At 44.7% G+C, this 24,286-nt stretch overlaps 1 protein-coding gene and 1 long non-coding RNA gene across 10 annotated transcripts; one reads left to right on the top strand and one right to left on the bottom strand.

Moving 5' to 3' along the window:
* Positions 1–6,134: 6,134 nt before the first annotated feature.
* Gm51532 lies at positions 6,135–8,824 on the bottom strand. Its single transcript, XR_003947396.1, has 2 exons — positions 8,178–8,824; positions 6,135–6,400 (listed from the first exon to the last, which is right to left on the bottom strand). It is a non-coding gene; the product is annotated as a predicted gene, 51532 (long non-coding RNA).
* Positions 8,825–8,862: 38 nt separating this feature from the next.
* Positions 8,863–20,794, top strand: Zfp869 (zinc finger protein 869). 9 transcript variants are annotated; one of them, NM_001359087.1, is made up of 7 exons: positions 9,029–9,647; positions 11,522–11,629; positions 12,566–12,654; positions 14,947–15,245; positions 17,466–17,592; positions 17,760–17,820; positions 18,237–20,794. In NM_001359087.1, exons 4-7 carry the CDS (start codon positions 15,207–15,209, stop codon positions 19,597–19,599), a joined length of 1,590 nt encoding a protein of 529 aa, NP_001346016.1. In that variant the 5' UTR covers positions 9,029–9,647; positions 11,522–11,629; positions 12,566–12,654; positions 14,947–15,206; the 3' UTR covers positions 19,600–20,794. The 9 variants fall into 9 exon arrangements, with proteins under 9 accessions (XP_011240622.1, NP_001346016.1, NP_001035056.1 ...); XM_030243731.1 differs by having other exon boundaries at positions 9,030–9,163; NM_001039967.1 differs by lacking the exon at positions 12,566–12,654 and having other exon boundaries at positions 9,029–9,163.
* The last annotated feature ends 3,492 nt before the right edge of the window (positions 20,795–24,286 follow it).

The following is a 24,286-nucleotide window of genomic DNA, read 5'->3' as shown; positions in this document are numbered from 1 at the left end:
CCTGCTTCCTGACCTGCTTGAGTTCCAGTCCAGACTTCCTTGGTGATGAACAGCAGTATGGAAATGTAAGCTGAATAAACCCTTTCCTCCCCAACTTGCTTCTTGGTCATGATGTTTGTGCGGGAATAGAAACCCTGACTAAGACAAATTGGTACCAGCATAGTGGGGTATTCCTGTGACAACCTGACCATGTTTTGGGGAGGACTATAGAAGAACTTTGGAACTTTGGGCTTGAAGATCCATTCGTTGTTAAGAGCTCTGTCAGATGTTGTGTAGGAGCTTGGAAGATAATGTTGAGAACAGTGCAGAAGATGGAGGTCTGGCTTGTGAAATTTCAGAGGGAAAATTAAAGACTTATTTTCAGGGCCATTGCTGTTTTGATTGTGAAGATTCTATAGTTCTGGTTAGCTGGGGCTGAAGAATCAGCTTTGATTAACAAGATACCAGAACTACTAAAGCAAAAACTTTGCATTACTGGGACTATTGATGCTGGTTAGCTGGAGCTAAGAAATTAGCGGTGATTAAGAAGAGACCAGCATTGTTGAGGTGACATCTTCTGGGAAGTGTTTTCTGAAAGCACAAAGAGGCTGTGTTCCAGAGATAGCCGAGGTTGTACTCCTGCTGAAGCGGGACTTGGTAATGTGTAAGGGTCACCCAGGTGGTACTGGTTTGAAGGCATGAAGGGGTCACACATTGCAGCTGAGGCTCGGCACTGTGAGAGGCCATGGAAGGCCATTGGTGAAGGTGCAGCCTCAGTTGCAATTGATGGCCCAGGACTGAAGGGGTCATGCAGTGTTTTGGAGATGCCAGTATCATGAGATGACCACCAAGAGCAGCAGCAGCAGCAGTGGAGTACAGGCATCTGGAGCCTAGAGGACGACACATGTGCTACAAAGGGCATGGCTGGAGAAGTGATCCAAGCCCTTGGAGGAGCCCAGAAGACCGTGAGTTGGATCCCAGACATTGGATGGTTGGAAATTGATTTTTGCTTTTGATTGTGACTGTGCCCTGATATTTTCCCTCTTGAAGGAAGAAACTATTTTAGTGGAGCTCACAGTTAAGAGACTTTTAATTGTAAAAAGACTTTGGATTTTAAAAGAGATGGATTTTTTTTTTTTTTTTTTTTGAGATAGGGTTTCTCTGTATAGCCCTGGATGTCCTGGAACTCACTTTGTAGACCAGGCTGGCCTCAAACTCAGAAATCCGCCTGCCTCTGCCTCCTGAGAGCTGGGATTAAAGGTGTGCGCCACCACGCTCGGACAGAGATGGATATTTTAAAGAGATTGAAAATTTAAGAATATGTAAAGACTGTTGGACGTTTAAAGTTATTTAGACCTTGGGGATGAATAAGAATGTAAGGGTTGAGGCTTACTAGTGATGTGTTTGTGTGTCAAGTTGACAAGGGGTCAATTGTACTGGCTAGTTTTGTGTCAAGTTGACACAGCTGGAGTTATCATAGAGAAAGGAGCTTCAGTTGAGGAAATGCCTCCATGAGATACAACTGTAAGGCATTTTCTCAATTAGTGATCAAAGGGGAAAGGCCCCTTGTGGGTGGGACCATCTCTGGGCTGGTAGTCTTGGTTCTATAAGAGAACAGGCTGAGCAAGCCAGTAAAGAACATCCCTCCATGGCCTCTGCATCAGCTCCTGCTTCCTGACCTGTTTGAGTTCCAGTCCTGTCTTCCTTGGTGATGAACAGCAGTATGGAAGTGTAAGCTGAATAAACCCTTTCCTTCCCAACTTGCTTCTTGGTCCTGATGTTTGTGCAGGAATAGAAACCCTGACTAAGACAATGCCTAAGCCATGCATTGGGATTCACCTGTAAGCTTAGATTTCTCTTTCTTTTTCTTGTTTTTTTCCTGATTTTTTTTTGTTAGATATTTTCTTTTCTTTTTTGTCATAGAAATTGCTGTCTTTACAGTTGAAAACACTGCAGGCACTCTGTATATTTATTAAGTACAATCTTAAAACACACCACCAAGCCGGGCAGTGGTGGCTCACGCCTTTAATCCCAGCACTTGGGAGGCAGAGGCAGGCAGATTTCTGAGTTTGAGGTCAGCCTGGTCTACAGAGTGAGTTTCAGGACAGCCAGGGCTACACAGAGAAACTCTGTCTCGAAAAACCAAAAACCAACCAACCAACCAAAAAACAAAAAACAAAAAACACCACCAGTTCTAGGAAATGTTGCAAGCTAACCGTAGCTGACATGTCTTGAGATTTGTAGTTTATGAAAAGGTTTGATCCAGCGTTGAAGGGAGAAAGTGTATTCCAAATCTTCTGCTTTACCTTCATTAGATATTCTATTCATGTGAAGGAACTACATGCTGCTTGATATGTGTCTTTAGACACCTCATCTCCAAGCCATAAATCAATCAATCAATCAATCAATCAATCAAATCAAATCAATCTGTAGTTGGCTTACACAGCCTGTTGGACTCCTTCTGGAATGAGGCTTGTAGACTCTTCTTTGTTGATATTTAGTGTCACCAGTGGTTACCTGGGTCCTCAGGTAGAACTACTTTGTATTTTCTGGGGAACCACCAGATTGTTGTCCATAGGGTTGTACCAGCTTGCAATTCCATCTGCAATGGAGGAGTTGTTCCTGTTTTTCCACATCCTAACCAGCATCTGATTTCCCCTGAATATTTTATCTTGGCCGTCCTGATTCTTGTGAGCAGGAATCTCAGGGTCCTTTTGATTTACATGTTCCTAATGACAAAGGATGTGGAACATTTCTTTTTTAAAAAAATTACACTTTAAATGTTATCCCCTTTCCTAGTTTCCTCTCTGAAAATCCCCTATCCCCTTCCCACTCCTCTTGCTCCCCAACCTATACACTCCCATTCCTGGCCCTGGCATTCCTCTATACTGGGGCATAGAACCTTCACAGGACCAAGGGCCTCTCCTCCCATTGATGAACGACTAGGCCATCCTTTGCTACATATGCAGCTAGAGACACCAGTAGATTGGTGGTTTAGTCCCAGGGAGCTCTGGAGGTACTGGTTAGTTTATATTGTTATTCCTCCTATGGAGTTGCAAACCCCTTCAGCTCCTTGGGTACTTTCTCTAGCTCCTTCACTGGGGACCCTGTGCTTTGTCCAATGGATGGCTGTGAGCACCCTCTTCTGTATTTGTCAAGCACTGGCAGAGCCTCTTAGGAGACAGCTTTTTCTTTCTTTTTTTTTTCTTTTTTACATTTTAAAAAAAGTTTTATTTAAGTACACTGTAGCTGTCTTCAGACACACCAGAAGAGGGTGTCAGGTCTCATTATGGGTGGTTGTGAGCCACCATGTGGTTGTTGGGATTTGAACTCAGGATCTTCAGAAGAGCAGTCAGTGCTCTTACCCCCTGAGCCATCTTGCCAGCCCAGGAGACAGCTTTATCAGGCTCCTGCCAGCAAAATCTTGTTGGCATCTGCAATAGTGTCTGGGTTTGGTGGTTGTTTATGGGATGGATCTCCAGGTGGGGCACTCTCTGAATGGTCCTTCCTTCAGTCTCTGCTCTGAACTTTGTAACTCCTTCCATGGGTGTTTTGCTCCCCCTTCTAAGAAGGATCATGTATCCACACTTTGATCTTCCTTCTTCTTGAGTTTCATGTGTTTTGCAAATTGTATCTCGTGTATTCTGAGCTTCTGGCTTAGATTTTTCAAAACCTACTTTAATAAGCATTCTCCAATGCTTTAAGCTTCCTTCTAGCCCACCACCCACCAGAGGTAGTGGAAAGGAAAGGCTAATAGGGCAAAGGGGGATGCCAACCTGTTTAGAAATCGTTCTTTTGGGCGATTCCAATCTTCTACAAAGTTGGGCTTTCTTAGCCAACATTTTGTAGCCTAGGGTGTAACTCTTAAAACAGTCACTCAGTGGCCCTTTTAGGATGTATTTTCTCAGGAAACCTCTAATGGAAGGACTGGAAGTCTGTATTTAGTGTCTTTAAATCCTGGGACAACCTATTCCAGGTATGTTGCCTGCTGAAGCCTCCCACTGGGTCTGTCCATTTAAGAGTAAAGATGGGTTGACTCGTCTCTGACAAGTGGAGGCTAAAGAAAGCATCGTTCAGGTCCAAGACAGTGTTCGTGTTTCTCTGGAAGAGTCAGACTCATGAGGATCTAAGGTCTCACGTTTCTTTGCAGGCACGAGAGGTAGATTCCAGGATGACTGGCATGGCACCAGGATGCCTGTCTCTTCAAGCCAGGAAATATAGCCTGCAAATTCCCCATTTGTTTCCAGGGTCACTGCGTATTGTTTAATCTGGATGGAGGAAGCTGAACTGGTTAGTTGAACAGTTATAGGTGCTTGGTGTTGGGCCAACCCTGGGGCATCTATTTCTGACAGAGGGTAAGAAATTTTGCTGGATATCTATAAGTCTATGTCTCATCATAAGAGAAGGTAATGGTGGATTTCAGTTTATGCAAAAGTTCTTGTCCCAACCAATCTTTTGATATTAAATACCCTTTAAGCTGCTTCCGTCAACTGGGACCTCCTCATACCTTCAAACATTTCCAAAATTTTTAACTTTTTCTAATAACTGGGGCTGACTGGGTGACAAAGAAAGTCTTTCTTTTAGTTTTGTTTTTTTTCTTCAAGCCAGGGTGTAGCCCTGGCTGTCATGGAACTTGCTCTGTAGAACAGGCTGGCCTCAAACTCACAGAGATCTATCTGCCTGCCTCTGTCTCCTTAGTGCTGGGATTAAAGGCATGCACCACCACCACCTGGCAAAGGAAATCTTTTTAGAAGCTATCTTTAATCCTTTAAAAAGAACCTATTGAAATGTTTTCTAACATTTCCTTCCTTGGTCAGTGTTGGACAGAAGGGAAAATCCCATTCTGTCTAGGTTGTGTTGTCTGGCAGCGTTCCTCTTTCCCAGGCCTGGAGCACATTAAAAAGAAAAATCTTCTAAGAGAATGGTGGTTTTTATGGTCATTGGTTAAAAAGGAGACATAAATCATAAAAGAGAAAGGAGTGGAACATTTTCTTTTCCTGCTCTGCATAGATCTGAGCAGAGGAAATGGTTCCCTGATGGAAGTATATATAATTCACACATATATATGAATTCATACTCTGTGTATGAATGCATTGTCTGCATATATGTATGCACACCATATTTGTGTCTAGCGTCTCTGGAGGTCAGAAGAGGGAGTAACATCCCCTGGAACTGGAGTTATGGCGGGCTGTAAACCACAATGTGGGTGCTGGGAACCAAACTTTGGTCCCTCTGGAGGAGTAGCCAGTGTTCTTAACCACTGACCCGTCTTTCCAGCTCCGTACTTCTCAACTTTTGATATTTATATTTGATGTTTTTGTTGTTGTTGTTGTTGTTGTTGTTGTTGTTGTTTTGGCTTGATCACCTGCCTTGTTCCAAATGTATTGTATTGACACTGTTATTGGGTTGCAGTTTATTTGTACCTCTACAGCCCATTAGTTTTTTTTTTTGTTGTTGTTGTTGTTTTTTGTTTTTGTTTTTTGAGACAGGGTTTCTCTATGTAGCTGGCTGTCCTGGAACTCACTTTGTAGACCAGGCTGGCCTCAAACTCGGAAATCCGCTTGCCTCTGCCTCCCGAGCTGGGATTAAAGGTGTGTGCCACCACACCCGGCTAGTATTTCTTTTATTAAATTAAGTGTGCAGAATCCCAGTTTTCTCTTGAGAGACTGTTTTCTTTAATCACCACAATATGACTGTGTTTGTCTCTTCTAATGAATTCTCCTTAGAAGCCTTTCATCAGACCGTGTCTGCTTTCTCAGGAGTGTCTCCAGTGTCCTTTAAGCCCTTCTTCTGTATGCTGATGATTGTATCAGTTATGCCTGTGGTTTCAGAGGTGTGGTTTTGTTTGTTTGTTTTTGAGACAGTGTCTCACCATACAACCCTGACTGTCTGGATATTGCTATGTAGACCATAGAACTCAGAAATATGTAGACCATAGCCTCAAACTCAGAAAAATGCCTGCCCCTGCCACCAGAATGCTGGGATTAAACGTGTGTGACACCAAGCCTGGCTTGTGTAATTACTTCTTAGCTATTGCTTGCCTTTTTGCTACTGTTTCCTGCAAGCTCTCTTTCCACCCCTTGGTTTCTCTATTCAGTGAAGAATTAATGTAGTGACAACTTCAGAATTTTGGTTTCTTTAAAAACACAGAAATATTATAAGAATGTGTTTTCATTTTAAACCAAGGAGTGGAGATATGGGACACTTCAGACTGTCCAAAGCAGCTGACTACGATTTGCCTCATGCTCTAGCAGAGGTATGGTATTGCCAGCCGCAGATAGTTTCTGCGATATTGTGTGATACTGTGATGTCTCTGTGACATTCGGAATTCTGAGAACTTTTCGGAGGGTACATGAATGCTAGCTCCCCAGGAGCTGGAGCAGGTGCTCGTTGGCCATTTAGGGAGGTTGGTTTGTAATTGCTGTGGTCAAAGAAGAAACAAAAGGAAAGACATTAGATTTAGGAATTCATTCTCTCTCTCTCTCTCTCTCTCTCTCTCTCTCTCTCTCTCTCTCTCTCTCTCTCCCTCCCTCCCTCCCTCCCTCCCTCTTTCCTATTTAGTGATGGGGTGAAATGGGGTGGGGTGCGGGGGTAAAGGGTGGGAAAAGAAGAATCCACAAAGTAGCAAAGACCAGCTACAAATTACAGAATGAAAAGTTTGCAGTCTACATGCAGAAGATTATTATTATTAAGATTATTATTGCTCCAGATTGCCCAAAGCTATTTAGGGAGACCCTGTTTAAAAAACAAAAAAGCAAAACAAAAAAAAAAAAACCAAACCAAGCCAAAAATCTTCCCTCAAAAAGCACATATTCACACAAAGCCACAGTCTCCTGTACAACAGGTGGGTGTGGTGTTCAGAGAGGGCGCACTGTGGCCCTTTATGAATTTCATGTGATTGGTTTTTCTGCATGTATGTATGTGCACCGTGCATGCCTCTTCCAGGGAGGTCAGAAGAGGATGTTGGATCCTGTAGGGCTAGAGTTACTGTGAGCCATTATGTGGGTGTTGGAAATTGAACCCAGATGCTATGGAAGAGCAGTCAGTGCTCTTAACTTTGGAACTATCTTTCCAGCCACCTCCCCCAAGTATACTTTATTCATACATATAGATTGTGGAGCAAAACTGCACAACTGCAAGAGTGCATTTATCCTTCTAGAAATGGACCAGCCAGCATACATTTAGCTGATTGGTTCATATTAAATGATATTAAAGAATAAAATCTTTGAAGTTTCTATGAAGAAGGCTCTCAGATCCTACCTGGCCTTGTTAGTAGTGGCCTACAGCACAGAGGGCAAGAGGGAGTTAGCTCAGTCAAGCCTACCAGGTGGGTTGTGAGTGACCCTCAGTGGAATGGGGCTAGTGAACGTGCATGTGTGCATGTGTGGTATATGTGTGAAGTTAGCCGTGTAGGTGCATTTACACAATGGAGTACTACTCAGCTATTAAAAAAGAATGAACTTATGAAATTCCTAGGCAAATGGATGGACCATGAGGCAGCTTCTCTTGGGCAAGAATCTGGAGTAAATCCTTGGATCCCAAGTGGATGAACTCCTAATCAGTTTGATTTGATCCAGAGCCACTCTCCTTAGCTATCTGCTTATTTAAAAATTAGCTATCTCCTGTCTTCCTTCACTATTCTAGTGTGGTTTGGTCATTTCTGTGGCCTCGTGGATACAGGCATCTTCAATGTGTAAGGCTCCTTCAAATACTGAAAGATCCTGGCAGAATGTAAAAGGACACAGAAGCCCTGAAATTGGCAAGATAGACGTCAGTGTTAGCAGAACTAGCTTCACTGATTTAGAAAAATAGAGGTGCACAATGCTCTGGCCACTTCTTGAACCTGTGTGTCTGCCAAAGTTCTGACCAGGTGTGTGCCCATTGCTGCACCTTCATTAGACTCTTTCCTTGTACCCCTCCCATACCCATTTCTTGAGAATAGACATTGTTTAGATCTGGAAATCCCCTAATCTCCCCCTTCTCCTTTCCCCCCTGAGGGCCTATAAAAACTGGGACCTCTTTCCCCTCGAGGACAACTCCTCTACCCCTGCGTGGGATATGAGTCGTCCCCAGAGCTCTGGCTTTCCCCGAATAAAGCCTCATGTGGTTTGCAACAAGCTCGGTCTGTCGTGAGTTCTTGGGTGTCCGCTATTGTCCTGAGGCCTGAGCGAGGGGCTCCTCTCGGAGTCTTTCAATACCTTCTGTTGACCTGGAGTAGTCTGTGATTGATACTGGAAGTTTTTCAGGAAGTATATCCCGAATTCCTGGTTCTTTGGCTTCCACCTCCTTTGTTGGGATTGCAGGAAAAGCAACACCACCTTGGTCTTGGAATGGGTTCGCTTCTCTGCTTAAAAAGAAAAGGTGCAACTTGTTATAATTGAGCAATCTTTGGCGTGACTTGCTGAAATTCCTGAAACCCGGAGGACATCAAGTCTTGTTTCGATGTGATAGGGGTTGGGTTGGGCCCTGGTCTAGTTGTGAGGCAAAGTGATCACTGCCTTGGGGAGTGTATGTAATAGACTGTGCACAAAAACAAGGCTTCCAAGAGGAAGAACCTTAAGTACCTACTGAGTGCAAGAAGACAAGCTGTGAAAGTTCTGGGATGCACAAGGAAGTCCTGCTTCAATCAGATCGTCTTGAAGCAGACTTGCATGAACTTGGGTGAAAGCCAGAGTTGGGAAGGTCTGTGTGGTCCACGTCTTTTAATTTCAGTTCATCCACTTATGGGAGCTGTCATTCAGATTTCACTAGCCAATCAGGGCCCTGAGGGCAGGACATTCATTCACAAGGACCAAGCGAAGCTGTTCCTGTCACTCAGGCCCTCGTAGGGCAGTGCTAGCCAATCAGAACCTTCAGGCCAGGCCACTCACTCAAGAGCGCCTAAAGGAACTGCTTCATCATTCAGGGCATGCTAGCCAATTAGAGCAATGGAATTGAGTCATCCACGCAGCTGCATCTAGGGAACTCCTGTCAATCAGACTTGTGGTGCAGCTCTAGCCAATCAAAGCTTCGGGGCAAGATGTCCAATCAAGAACACCAGACGAGACGAGAGGTGGGTCCTATCCGCCGCCATGCTGCAGATTCTGTTCTTAAGCAGGCATCGCGTGGTCCCGTGAGCTGCGGTGTGATCGCCGCTGCCGGGAGCTGTAGGGGGAGCGCAGGCGAGCTCAGCAACCGCGCCATGGTGAGCGCGGGGCCGCTGTCCCCGGATGGGGAGGAGCGGTCGGCTGAGCCGCGTGAGCCGGGGTGATAGGTCCTTCCCGGGGTTGGGGGAGCGGTGGGACCGGCCGGCCGAGCGGACACCCTGTGCGTTCCACTGGGCGACGTGGGCCCCGTCACTGGCCAGTGCTTGTCTCGGAGGACTCTAATCACTTCCGCTTTTCCAGCCATGTCTGCGCAGAGCGCGGGGAGCGGAAGACTCCTCCTAATCAGGGGGTAGCTTCCGGGTTGGTGACGTCACCGCCCAGTGCTGGCGCCCTGTTTGTGCTTTTGGTGTCGCACTTATGACTGCTGTGTTCTCTGCGCTGTGGTCTAGACGTTGTGGGCTTCGTAGGTCTAGCATCAAGTGTGAGTTAATTTTGTGAAATTCTCCGAGTCTTTGTCCAAGAGTTTCTTTCGGATGGTGTCCCAGAAACAGTTCTAGAAAAGATTGTACTACTTTATCAAAGGTCAGCTTGTCTCCTAATTTAAAAAAAAATTTTTTTTTGTGGATCTGTTTATTCTTCCTAAACAGTGTGTTGTCTTGTGTATTTGATTGGAAATGTTACGAGTGTGTTGTGGGTTCGTCTACATTGTGCTAACCATTTTGTGTGTTTTTTTAAAAGTATTTTACATATAAAATTCAGCAATGTCTTTTATGTACCTGATAAGAACTTTTTAGCATTTTGTGGGAATTATCTTAAATCTGTAATTGAACCTGGGAACTGACATTTTTCTGATTGTGTCTTCTGGTCATGAGGATGTTATATCAGAAACAGACAAATATGTTTGTGTATTTCCACAATTTCATAATTTACTGAATAGAAAGTAAAAAGGTGTCACGCCTCTGGTGGTAATCTGGCCAAGGCTATTTTTCCAAGATATTTTATATTTCCAAGATATTCTATCCAAGGTTCAATTTTTCCAAATCCTAATTATTAATATTTTTTCATATCACACGGTAAATATATAATTATATCCACATATGCTGTTTACACAACCAGCATAAGTTAAAGAGGCTGCAGCAGAGTTCAGAGGGTCCCAGAAGTTGGCGAAGAGAAATGCAAGCAGTGTTTCAGTTGATGAGAGAAGTTAGAACACACGACTAGTGAGCCACAGGGGGAGAGCTTTGAATGAAGCCCGAGGATGTCAGGTTTGAAAGTGGCTGTAGTGGTCTATATGATATGAAAGGCAGACTGACTGGTCCTGGTGAACTGACAGGGACTCAGTTGAATTGAAGCTGCGTCCCTGACTAGATCCTTGGCTCACACAGGTATCAGATGATAGGCTGGTTTCAGGCCGTGCCATCCTAGTGCTTGGTGTCCATCCCTTTCTGAGGCCAGGGGAGGGAGATGCATCCTTTTGTATCCTATGTATGGTGTTTCGTTTGCACCGCTTGTATGCCTAGTGCCTGCGGAAGCTAGCAGAGGACATCAGATCTCCTGTAGCTGTAGTTACATATGGGTGTAAGCTGTCATGTGTACTCTGGGAATTGGACCTCTGAAATAGCATCTGTGTTCTTTTTTTTATGATTTATTTATTTTTTTATTTTATGTATATAGTACACTGTCTTTAAACACACCAGTAGAGGTGTATCAGATCCCATTATAGATGACTGTGAGCCACCATGTAGTTGTTGGGATTTGAACTCAGGACCTCTGGAAGAGCAGTCAGTGCTCTTAACCGCTGAGCCATCTCTCCAGACCAGCATCTGTGTTCTTAACCATTGAACCATACCACCTCTTTAGCCTGACTTTTCTTTAAATTAGCATGTGCTTTTGAGATAGAAATTGTGTAGGCAAGAATGACCTTGAACTCCTGGTTCTTTTGCCTCTATTTCCAAGTGCTGGAATTTCACATATAATTTCATGTAAGAGGCATGCACCGTGACACCTATCTGATGTTCTTTTTCCCTTTAACAATTTCATACATGTATAAAGACTACTGTAATGTCCTGCCCTCTGATTTCCCTCTTTGTCCTCTCCTGCTTACAGTTCCCTGTGAAATATCCATGTTTTCTGCCCCCTTCATCTCCTTCTTTGTTTTGAGAGCCACTAAAAAAAACCATTCTGGTTTTAACCAGGATCATCCGTGTGGCTGCAGGTTCCTGCCCATGCATCTGAGCACGGTAGTGGGTACACAGTTGAAAACAATGCCTTTGTTTAGAATCCCTTGGTATCTAAATCATGATGGGCCCAGTCCTGTGTCAGGTCCGTTACAGCAATGCATTGCTGTTGTAAAGTGAGGTCATACAGAGCATTAGCTCTGCAGTGCTGAAAAGTCAACATTTTACATCCCATCTCACTGTCTCTGGGCCTTACTGTCTGTGCCTCATCTTTCACAGTGATCTCAGCGCCCTGGAAGTGGTGGTCTAAATGTCCTGACTAACTGTGCATCTCCGAGTTTGCTGCGGAGGGGCTTCTCTACCTCAGACGGGGAGGAGCAGTTGTTTGTGAGTAGAGCATTATTTAGAAGGTAACTGGGTGCCAGGACAGTTGAGCTAGAACAGTGGTGCAAAGTTTATCCCTCCAGCTGCAGACGTGGGTTTTGGGTTTAGTTTACTATGACAGGGATGGATTCTCTGAAGGAGTGAGCCTCAAGTTCAGTTAGAGAGCCGCCTGGTGTTATCCTCAGAACAGCTATATCACTATTGCTCAGGTGGACACACCTTGCTTGGCAGGTTGGTTTTGTGTGTCGTGGAGGTCTGGGTAAGACATTCTGTGCCTGTCATTCCTCCCCCAGCAGCCTGCTTAGTGCCCAGAGCATCATGAAAGCCAGCCAACAGGGAGGAAGTTCAGTGCCAGTTTGATTTCTTTCTGCATTGTAACCGGTGTGGGGGGCGTCTTCAGTAATAACAGCCAGTTCTGGAGGGCAACCGTGAAGAGCAGGCGAGCCTGTTAGGTCTCCCTGACCTATGGCTGATAAGCAGTGATTCTTTCCTGCTCTGGAGTTACGGCTTAGTAACCATCGGCTTTCAGAAGCATCATCTACTGTAGGATCTCTCCCTTCTTGTTTTTATCATTTGTCTTAACTTACACATGACCTCGCTGTAGCACTGCTGTGTACATGGACAGAGGACTCTAGAGCCTGCTCCGGGAGATGCTTGTACAGTCATGTTCATTGTCATTCTTAATTTGTAATAACCAGGAAATTAAAAACAGCCTACATGTCCAGCTGGTGAGTAGATATTAAAACCGTGTATACATGAAAGGCTTCCATTCAGCTGTGAATAAAACCAAGATGATGAAATTTGCAGGCTAATGGATGAAACTAGATAATAATACTGAATCAGCTGAGAGTTTGAGCTGGGACAGTGAACACCCTGTGTCCCTCTCCCATAGGTGTTAGTGTCACACTTGTCCTTAGATTGCTGTGTCTTAACTTGCAGAGCTTGAAGAAGTAAGGAAAGGGCCACCAGGGAGCTGCTGTTAAGGATGGAGGGAATGGTAGCACAGATAACCAACAGGAAGACTCTGGGTGAGGAGTTTGAACATGGGGGTGCAGGGTGGGCTGTGAGGGGTGTACAGGAGAAAGGATGAGCATGGGGGGCAGGGGGGCTGTGAGGGGTGTACAGGAGAAAGGATGAGCATGGGGGTGCAGGGTGGGCTGTGAGGGGTGTACAGGAGAAAGGATGAGCATGGGGTGCAGGGTGGGCTGTGAGGGGTGTACAGGAGAAAGGATGAGCATGGGGGGCAGGGGGGCTGTGAGGGGTGTACAGGAGAAAGGATGAGCATGGGGGCGGGGGGCTGTGAGGGGTGTATAGGAGAAAGGATGAGCATGGGGGGCAGGGGGGCTGTGAGGGATGTACAGGAGAAAGGATGAGCATGGGGGGCAGGGGGGCTGTGAGGGGTGTACAGGAGAAAGGATGAGCATGGGGGCGGGGGGCTGTGAGGGATGTATAGGAGAAAGGATGAGCATGGGGGGCAGGGGGGCTGTGAGGGGTGTACAGGAGAAAGGATGAGCATGGGGGTGGGGGGCTGTGAGGGGTGTACAGGAGAAAGGATGAGCATGGGGGGCAGGGGGGCTGTGAGGGGTGTACAGGAGAAAGGATGAGCATGGGGGCGGGGGGCTGTGAGGGATGTATAGGAGAAAGGATGAGCATGGGGGGCAGGGGGCCTGTGAGGGGTGTACAGGAGAAAGGATGAGCATGGGGGGCAGAGGGGCTGTGAGGGGTGTACAGGAGAAAGGAACAAGAGTTCAGGAGACTGAGGATGCTGAAAAGCCACACGGACACCTATGACGTCGTTAGCCAAGTGAAATTACTTCTATAAGTTATTCTTGATGGTCTTTTTTGCTAGAGTTAATAAAACATTCTGATTTTCAGTATATGTGAGGTTTCAATTTCAGCACACCGAATAATTTATCAATGTACTGTCTTTATTTTTAAATATTTATTTTTGTTTTCTGGAGATGGTCTTAGTCTGTAGCCCAGGCTGACCTAAAATTTACAAGTTTCTCCTGCTGGCCTTGAACTTGGATCCCTACTGTCTGTTCCCTGAAGGCTGGACTGACAGGCCTGTGCTACCTTCAGAGTCACCCTTGCTACACTTTGGCAGCTTTCTATGTTTATAACTCGTAGTGATAATTGTTTTCATAATTAGAACATTTAGAATTTATTTTTGTGTATGAGTATTTTGCTGCATGTATGTCTATGCCCTGTGTGTGTTCAGTGCCCATGGAGGTCAGAAGAGGGTGTCAGAGTTCCAGATTGTTATGAGCCACCATGTGAGTGCTAGGAACAACCTGGCTTCTCTGCCAAGGCAGCCCAGTTCTCCCGTGAGGTTCTGTTGCTCCTTTGTCCAAAATTGGGTCTGTTTGGGTTTGTTCCTGGGTTTTCTGCTCGTATGAGCTGTTCATTGCTTATCAAATGAGAGTGCACTCTCATGATTGTGGTAATTTTATGGGGAGTCTTAAAGTCCTGTATTCTCTGTGTGTGTGTGTGTGTGTGTGTGTGTTTCAAGAGTTGTGCTGAACATTCTTTTTTCTCATCCTTTTCATGTGTCCCTTACAATCAGTGCTGGTTATAACAGTCTGATTCTGAATGTTGGGAGGAATGTGTTTATAGTGCGGGTGGAACATGTGTGAAAACGTCTTCCACGTGCAGACCTCTTGTCCTCTGTGGTGCTGACTTCTTTTTGTTTTTCTCTTCATTAGGAATGTTTGATTTTTGTCTAAAGACTTTATCCTCCCCCGTTTTTATTAATGTATGTACAGCGTAGAGGTGGTATTTGTACATCCAGTTCATTGCTGTCGTAGGAAAATGATGGTCTTTTGTATATTGATGGGTCATAAAAGTTTTCAGTAGTCCTTTTTTTCGTTCCTTGGATTTTCTGTGTGGAAGTTGTGTTGTCCCTCCCCCATCTCAGTGTTTTGGCATTCCCCTTTTATTGCTATGCCCCTGCCCTAAGTATTAGTATTATCATATAACTTTTCAGGATCTAACTTGTTGATCTGAGCCTTCTGAGCCCGGGGGCTTTAGTTGAGTGTGTGCAAGGATTTTGCCCGTGGTATGGTAGGAAGACCAAGGTTAGATGGGAAACCCAATAGTTAGAGAAAGTGCAGTTGCTGATGATGGCGCTTGAGACACATTTAGTCGGAGGTGAGCCTGTGGATGGAGACAGGTAGACCTGAAAGTTGTGAGGGTGTGTGTGTGCGTGTAGTTCTCAGTGGGCACACGTGTCCTGAACATTGCTGGTTGCTTGTGTGATGGCTGATCTTTACTGCAGACTTGTATGGCTCTGGAACCAACTAAGAGGCCTGTCTCTGCAGGTCTGCCAGGAACTTTCAGGGAGGACTAACTGAGGTGAGAAGACCCTGTCACCGTCGTAGAGTAGGTGGCACTTTGAGAAGTCCAAAGAAGGAGCAGCGTTCCTTCCCTGCTTGCCTGACTTCTTGCTGGTGAGTGCATCTGTCTTGCCACCGCTGCCACCGCCACCGCGTCATCCTTCCCTGACACTGGAGTCAGCTTCTTGGGCCTTCCGGTGTGGACTGAAGATCACTGAAGAAGCTCTCCCGGTGTCCTCTTCATCATGGAGGCAGCCATTGTTGGACTCTCCAGGCCTGATGAGGTAAGTCAATCTAACATGTACTCATCTTTGTTAATTCTTCCAGTTCCCCTCTGCCGGAGAATCCTGATCTGTTCATGGCCATCTATGTCCTCATTTTCTTATGAATTCACCTGAAATATTTTTAATCGCCATTTTTTTAATAGTCTGCATATATAAGCCATGTAAGAAAAATACTTTCTTCATTTTCTTAACCATAAAAGACCTAAAATAATGACTCAGAACAGTATGTTTAATACCAACACATACTGTTATCAGAACTTAGGGAGTCCTGTTGTAATTGCTAGATGTTACTGCAAAAATTGGGGTCTTTTCTTGGAGTTGTTAATCCTACTGGGTGACAGTAAGACCACGACGACAATTTTTGAGCCACATTTGAAGCAAACTTTATTAAATACTGGCCAGGATGATGGACACTGTCCAGGCATCAAATTATACTAGACAGGGTTCATAAAGGCAAACCCACAAGGTCATGCACGTCCTGCCTTGTCCGTCCTAACACTGCTGCCGATGTACTCCTTACCTGTCATCTCCCACATCTGTGACCAAGCACATCCTGAGCAGTTGGGGCGGCCAACATCATTTATGGAAGTGAAAAACAGGTTTGTTACTGTACACGAATAGCAGCCCCCAGCATTCCAGGCATTACTTATCCTTGGCTAGTGGCTTAGAGGGTTAGAGGCATTTCTGTTTTATGGATCTCTTAAGCACAGTAATTTAAACTTGGAACATAACTTTTGCCCTCGCAGGGTTTTTAGTCACATGAATTTAAGAATGAGCTGAGAGGAAAGCCTGAGAAATCTTTTTTTTTGTTTGTTTGGTTTTTTGAGACAGGGTTTCTCTGTGTAGCCCTGGCTGTCCTGGAACTCACTCTGTAGACCAGGCTGGCCTTGAACTCAGAAATCCTTTTGCCTCTGCCTCCCAAGTGCTGGGATTAAAGGTGTGCGCCACCACTGCCCAGCGTCTGAGCGTAAAAGAAAACCCCAAGGCAAGCAGGCATCAGTCTTGACATCTGCCTGGAGAATAGTCATGGAGAGAAAGAGAAAACCCCCATGCCTTTTGAGTTTAGCCAGCAGAGTTAGCCTCAGGAAGACAGGTATCCAGATGGCAGGGAGGGGGCCTGCAAAGAAAAATGGAAACAGCCCAAAGTACCAGAAAAAGCATTTCAAAAGGCTCCATCCTGCATCTCAGAGAAATAGAACAGAGTTCAAGAAAAAGTGTTAAGTTTCATCCTAGTATTCAGAAAGGCAGACAGAACTAAGAGAACCTCTTGGCAGCTGCTCTGTAGCATAGAGAGGAGAAGATGCTTCTGATGCAAGTGTTATTCTCATTAAAGGAATGATACTCCTCCCATCCTTTAGCTTAGCTTAAAGCCAGTTCAGCTTTCCCTAAGTTTAGTCCCTTGGCCAAGCTATTGACCAAATCAACTGTCTTAAGGTTAGGCACAATGGCATGTCTCCACCAGGGTTAGATTTTATTTGACTGGACGGAGCCAGCTTTCCTTTATTGGTGCTTCCAGTGCGACTATAACATTTCTTTCTGTGAAGAATCATTTAGCAACCAGAGCAAAACAAGCTCTAATATTTCTAGCATTTCTGGCCTTCAAGCCAACATAGAACCAAGGACCCAAGGACATTTCAGCTTATTTCCCAGGACACAAAACAAGCTCCCCCCAGCCCCAAATCTCTAAACTGCTTGTTACCATGCTTGTTGTTGTTTCCTGTTTCCTTCATTTCTCCCACTGAAGAGGTAGCCATAACTACCATTTTGTGATTTTGGGCAACAGTTTACTTGGATTCTTTGAGATTGTCCAAAGTAAGGTTGCCCGATGTAGCAGTTGGTGTATCCCTTCTTGGACCTCTAGGGAACCTCAGACCCACATTTGTACGGCAGCCAGGTGTGTTTGAGGAAAAGAAGTCCTTTGCTGGAACTTTAAAAAAGAAATGAGGGAGGGATAAGGCTAAGAGTGGGGACAAGAAGTGAAATTGGAATCATTTGAGCAGAGGATAGATTCCATCCTGCCAGGAGCAGGCATGGTTTTTATGCAAAAGCGTAACATTGGAAGACCCAGGCAGAATTGCCATCATGCTGCCTGCATTCAGTTTTGGAAGGGTCTATCTGATCGATTAGGTGTTTCTGAGTTTAGAAGTGGCCATACTGTCAGCTGTGGACGGATGTGTCTTTCTCACCCGCTCTTTCATATCCTAATCTGGAATGTTTTAGGGTTTGGTGAGCTTTGAGGATCTGGTGGTGCACTTCACCCAGGATGAGTGGGATTTGCTGGCTCCTTCCCAGAAGACTCTCTACGGAGATGTGATGCTGGAGACCTTCAGGAACTTCACTGCCGTAGGTGAGGATGTTTTCTTACCTCCACTCGTAAACTAGAGAATGAGGTTTCTGGTCACTGAGTGTCACTGCAAGTTGGATGTGAAAAGGGAAGAATCACGGTGATGAAACGAGGTGTAGTCACGATGCACATTCTAATCACTTATCATACACTTCTGGACTGTGTTTAAGGATATGAATGGGAAGATGAGGCAATTGAAGACCATTGTGAAGATCCTGAAGTAAATCTAAGGTAATTTGCATGCACAAGTGGAAACAATCATCCCTTGAAGAAATTTTAGTGTGCCATGAAAATTGAACTAACAAAAAAAGCCCAATTTTAAATTTATTCATCAGTAGAAAAATTTTATCCCAAATGTGTACCTTTATGTGAGCTTGAAATCTTGCGTGGTCTTTGGTACTGGTTCTGGGACCCTGCACTAAGGAATGCTGCTCTTTTGATGGTGAGCTTATATGGTAGCAGGCTGTCCAAAGTGGTCTAATAAGCAAATAGTAATGAAACAACTGTCACTAATTGCTTGTCATTTTTCATAGTAGTTATATTTGTAGATACTGTATGATACTGAAGAATGGTGGGACAGCCTTATCCACATACCAATATGAGCAGCAGTGTGGAGACATTTTCATGTGTCATTCATCTTTTAATAGGAACATCGTCACTCACTCTGAATACACACAGTATGAACACGAGGAATATGAAGAGAAGCCACCTGATTCTAATTTTCTCACAAGTGTTGAAGGCCTTGAGGAAACTAAGACTTCGAGTGGACCGTCTGTGTGTGAGGTATGTTTAAAGACCTTTGGACTGTACCACCTAACTTACAACGGACATCACAACTATGACTACAAGGAGCTCAGAGGAGGCCACACTGAAGAAAATGATTCTGAAGGTAACCAGTGTGAGAAAACTTCCGGTTCCCTTCAGAAAGAAGACAAAATTCATACTGGAAAAAAACTCTATGTGTGTCAAGAGTGTGGTAAAGCCTTTAGGTATCCCAGCGCCCTTCAGTTACATGAAAGAATTCATACTGGAGAAAAACCCTACGAGTGTAAAGACTGTGGGAAAGCCTTTAGAGGTCTTAGTGCCCTTCACTTACATGAAAGAATCCATACTGGAGAAAAACCCTACGAGTGTAAGCAGTGTGGGAGAGCCTTCACGTATCTCAGTGCTCTTCAGTTGCATGAAAGAATTCACACTGAGGAGAGGCCCTGTGAGTGTAAACAGTGTGGGAAAACCTTTAGATATAGCAGGGCCCTCAAATTACATGAAAGAATTCATACCGGAGAGAAGCCCTATGAATGTAAACAATGTGGGAAATTTTTCAGAAGTCACAGGACCCTTAAGTTACATAAAAGAATTCATACTGGAGAAAAACCCTATGAGTGTAAAGAATGTGGGAAAGCTTTTAGATGGCTTACTTCTCTGAAGTTACATGAAAAGATTCATACTGGAGAAAAACCGTATGAATGCCAAGAGTGTGGGAAAGCCTTCAGGTGTCAGGCGTCCTATCATAGACATAAAATAACTCATGGTGGAGAAACATTGTATGAATGTAAGGAGTGTGGGAAGTCCTTCATTTATCCCTCTTTACTTCAAGTGCATGAAAGAACTCACACTGGTGAAAAGCCCTTTGAGTGTAAGCTCTGCGGTAAAGCCTTTAGGTGTCAGTCCTCGCTTCGACTGCACGAGAGAACACACACAGGAGAAAAACCCTATGAGTGTAAGCACTGTGGCAAAGCCTTTTCAAGTTACAATTACCTTCGATTTCACGAACGAAGCCACACTGGAGAGAAACCCTATGAATGTAAGGAGTGTGGTAAAACTTTCACACATCGCTCTTACCTTCGATCACATGAAAGAAGACATACTGGGGAGAAGCCGTACCAGTGCGGACAGTGTGGCAGATCCTTCAGCAGGCACAGTTCCTTTAAGAGACATCAGTCAGTTCATGGAGAAAGCCCATATGAACAGTATCTAATTCCATTATCCCCATTTCCTTCAAAGGAATGAAAGAACAGATTGGTAACAAACCCTTTGAATGTAAACAATGTAGCAAATTATCCCATCCACATAAAACAGGCAGAAACTCACGACAAGGGGGAACCTTTTATCTGTAAACAGTGTGGGTAGCCTTCAGGGGTCACAGTGTCCTTCAAAGAAGGAATTCTTGCTGGGCAAAGTTTATGTTTGTTACCAATGTTGTAAGTGTGGATTGTCACATTTCCTTTCAAAGAAGTAAGTTAATTCATGTTGGGCAAATGCCCTACGAATGTATAAGATATGGTTAATCTTTCATTTATCTCTATTTGCCTTAAAATCATGAAAGAACTCATAGTGGTGAAAAAGCCCCACATGAATATAAACAATGTGGAAAGCCTTCAGGTGTCACAGGTCCTTTCACTAGCATGGATGAAATGTCATGTTGGAGAGAAAATGGGAATGTAAGGTGTGTTAAGACCTTGAGATAGCATTGTTTGCCTAGATTCCGAGAATGAATTCCAACTGGAAAAATTTCCAAATGGAAACAGCTGTGAAGCCTTCATGGTCACAGTTGTTTAAGATGCTCATAGTGTTGGAAGGTGGGCAGTTCTGTGAGTGTAAGGAGCGTGGGAATTTAATGGTTACTAGGAGATGGACATTTCCTTTGCAGTGGCTTCCCATGACTTGCCTGTACTCTTGTAAATACCCCAAATTAAACTCCACGGTTCCTCAAGCCCACTTGGGTAGAATCATTCTTGGTCCCTGTCATTGATGCACGGTCTGGGGAGAACAGACCTTCGTAAATGTCTTCAGGGTTTTAAAGTTGTGTTTACATCCGTCTGAAACATCCAGCAGGGGTGAAGGCTGTGCCCTAATGTGCTGTGCTTCTTTCTGTTTTGGATGGGTGCTTCAGCTGTCAACTTGACACAATCTGGTGTCACCTGGGAAAGGAGTCTCACTAGTGACCTGTCTGAGTTAGGTTCGCCTTCACACAGCTGTGAGGGATTTTCTTACTAGGATGATTTGAGGTAGGAAGACCCATCCTGAATGCTGTCAGTGCTGTTTTATGGACTGAATTAAAAAGGACAGAAGTAGCTGAGCGCAAAGATTCCTTGCTGTCTGCCTTGGGATTTATGCGGTGTCAAGCTCCTGCCACCGAGACTGGCCCATAGTAATGGATTGTAACCTGAAACTATGAGCTGAAATAAACCCTTTTTTCCGTAAATTGCTTTGTCAATGTATTTTATCACAGCCACAGGAATGAAACTAAGACTGCCTGGATCTGCACACAGCAGAACCAAAGATAAGTTGTTTGATAGCAGCACTTGCCTTGTTTCTGACATGAGTGGTGGTGACAAGTCACTGAAGGGCTCTTTTTGAAGGTTCAGCATCCATGGCAGTAAGCCCTTTGCGGGTCTTTTCCAAAGTGAAGGTTCTGCTGCACTGCCGGCCTTATCATCCCTACTGAGCAACTCCTGTGGACTGCAGCCACCTCTGTGAAAGATGAGGTAGAGCACATGTGGGGGCACTCCCCCTATGGCTGAAAAGCCTAGAGAATACTATAGTCCCTGAAAGATGCATGTGTGGGACAGACTATGCCACAAGGTGCATGCTCCTTGTTGCAGGCAATGAGACATGAAACTGAGGCTGAGTGTTGGCTAGCAGGCACTTACCCACATGTGTAGCAGTTGTAAGGAGATACATGCAGGTTCTCTGCTGTGTTAGCCTCACATTGGCAGGAAAGGTACAGAAAAAGGAGGTGAAAAAGATGGCTTCTGGAAGGACAAGCAATTACAGATTAAGTCTGTGTTAAGCCTTTCCTGAGATCCTAAACCTGGAACCCATGGGAAGAATTAAGGAGGAAGAGTGAGGTTAGTGAGATGTCACCCCTACAGTCTGTCCCTAGTAGGAGTTAGAAGCTCATAATAGAACACAAACTAGCCCCTTTCTCACTAGGCGTGGTGAGGAGGCACATAGTAGGCCTTTAGCAGCCCCCGGAGAGATTGGATGGTGCAGGGCTAAGGTAGTACTTTCTATTTATAACATGGTCCCAACATTTTTTATAGTTCCTGGAACTCACTTTGTAGACCAGGCTGGCCTTGAAATCTACCTGCCTCTGCTTCCCAAGTGCTGTGGGATTAAAGACGTGTGCCACTACTACCTGGCATTTAATGGCTTTTTAAAAAAAAAAGATTGTTATTTATTTATTTATTTTTTAATTCATATGAGACACTAGCTGTCTTCAGACACACCAGAAGAGTGCATTGGATCCCGCCACTGAGCCTGGCTTTTTTGAGCTTCTGAGACCTCACTGCCCTAGTGACATACTGCCTCTAACAAAGCCACGCCTACTCCATAAGGCCACACCTACTAGTGCTACTCCCTATGGACTCTTGGGAGCCATTTTTATTCAAACCATAAAGAGTCAAAGCTTTTTTAAAGGTTCTTATTTTATCTAGTTTAAAGAAAAATATAAGCCGGGCGGTGGTGGCACACGTCTTTAATCCCTGCACTTGGGAGGCAGAGGCAGTCAGATTTCTGAGTTCAAGGCCAGCCTGGTCTACAGAGTGAGTTCCAGGACAGCCAGGGCTACACAGAGAAACCCTGTCTCGAAAAACTCAAAAAAAAAAAAAAAAAAAAAAAAGAAAAGAAAGAAAAATATACACATGGGTGGGTGTACATCATGTTTATATGTGCATGTGTTTATTCGGCTAATTCATATGGCCATCTGTGAATCCTTGTTACTTTTCATTCACAGTGTAACTGAAATTAAGAATAGCTAGATAATCATTCATAGGTTACTTGGTTAATTATTGTCTCAGCTCTCATCCAGTATGTATTCTAAAAATATTCCCATTGCTTGGGCAAATCATGGCTCTTGGGTCCCTACAATACCGCTCCACTCTCACGGATGATTGCTCTCAGCTGGGAGGGGATCCTCTAGGCTCTGCTGTTCCTAGGATGAGCAGGGGAAAAGACTGAACCCTATGCTTTCAGCTTTCACAAAGTGATTGTCATTTCTGCTTTGTTCATCACCTGATTGAAAACTTAAATCTCAAGTCGGGTTTATTTAAAAATCTGCCCCGCTAAGCTTTTAAGTGTCACATAACAGCCAAAATGTAAAGTGATTTGTCAATACTAGTGTATAACTAATCACTGTTCAGTACTCTGTGGTCAGAGGATGTAAATGGGATGGACAGTAATTTGATCTTTATCTTCCAAAGCCAGCTAGGTTCCAGGAGGCTGTGGGGGCATCTCTCAAAGTCATGCAGTTATGAAGAATCGCCTGTTCTCTTGTATTTAGAGGCTCTGGAAGTCCCATGAGGGAATTGCCAGCTTACGCTGTAGAAGCGAGTCAACACAGGAGCATGTTCCCTGTGCTTCCCAGGAAGCCATGGCTAGAGTGCCCTGACTCAATATGTGGAACAACTGATGAAAGAAAACCGGAGGAGCTAGGAGCCCCTCTCAAGCCCCGGTGACCACTGAGGAGAAAATAAAACCAAAGTGAGGGTGTGTTGGCTAACTGCACAGTGGAGAAAAGAATAAAGTTAAACACTTGATGTAAAACCCATGAGTACAGCTTTCCAGGCTACTGTGTATGGGTGGCTGGCTACCAGATGGAGTACTCATGGCTATCCCACTAATTAAAGGACTTTTGTGCTTTCCCTAACCATAAATATACTGTTGTTTTTATGGTTTAATTCTATTCATGCCTCCATTGCTTATTTATTTATTTATTTATTTATTTATTTTTGTTTTTCAAGACAGGGTTTCTCTATATAGAGATCCATGCTGTCCTGGAACTCACTTTGTAGACCAGGCTGGCCTTGAACTCAGAAATCCGCCTGCCTCTGCCTCCCAAGTGCTGAGATTAAAGGCGTTGCACCACCAACGCCCGTCTGAAGTTTTTTATTTTTTTATTTTTTTATTTTTGTCCATTGCTTTACAAGGGGAAAAAAAGTCAGACTAAGACAGTGCCAAACACCGCCATCCCAGTCATGAACAACTTTCAGATGAGACCTCTGGAGCATCATAGGAAACACTGGGTAGGGCCTATCACAGTCATCACACCTTTAATTCCAGACTGGTCTACAGAGCAAGTGCCAGGACTATAGTGGGAAAACCTGTACTCCAAAAAAAAAAAAAAAAAAAAACCCAGAAAAACAATAGAAAACAGAACAAACCAATCTTGGTAATGATGCCACAACACAAAAGGTGTCAAAGTGGCAGGCAGCTGGCCCCTCTCCCTCCAGCCTGTGTCCGAGGCAGCATGCCTCCATCGGAGCTGTCAAGAATGCAAAAATGGCTCTACCATGACACTTCCTCAGCCTGCAGCCTTCAGGGTGGCACATCTTCCCACCTCAGCGGGTGTCCACCTTTCCTGCTTCAGCCTACTGTAGTTGGTCGTGAGGAGCTGTCCATGGTGGCAAAGCCACTAGCCAGAGAGGATGTTCCATCCTAACCCATGGGCCCAATGCAGAAAAAAAGGGGGTGAAAAGAGCTACCAATACCCGAGCAACAAGAAAAATCCCTAAACACGGGGGAGTGGGGGTGGGGTGGGGGGGTGGGGGGGCGGGGACAACAACAAACCACCAATCCCTCTATCTTTCCACAAAACAAGACCAATCCCTGAACAGGAAAACGCACCAATCCTTAATCTGGAAATCTCTGCCCTGAAAAGTTCTGGCCCCTAAGAAATCCTATATTAGCCCTGCCC

Source organism: Mus musculus, chromosome 8, assembly GCF_000001635.26.
Source record: "Mus musculus strain C57BL/6J chromosome 8, GRCm38.p6 C57BL/6J".
NCBI lineage: Eukaryota > Metazoa > Chordata > Mammalia > Rodentia > Muridae > Mus > Mus musculus.
This window is presented reverse-complemented; position numbering and strand designations above follow the sequence as displayed.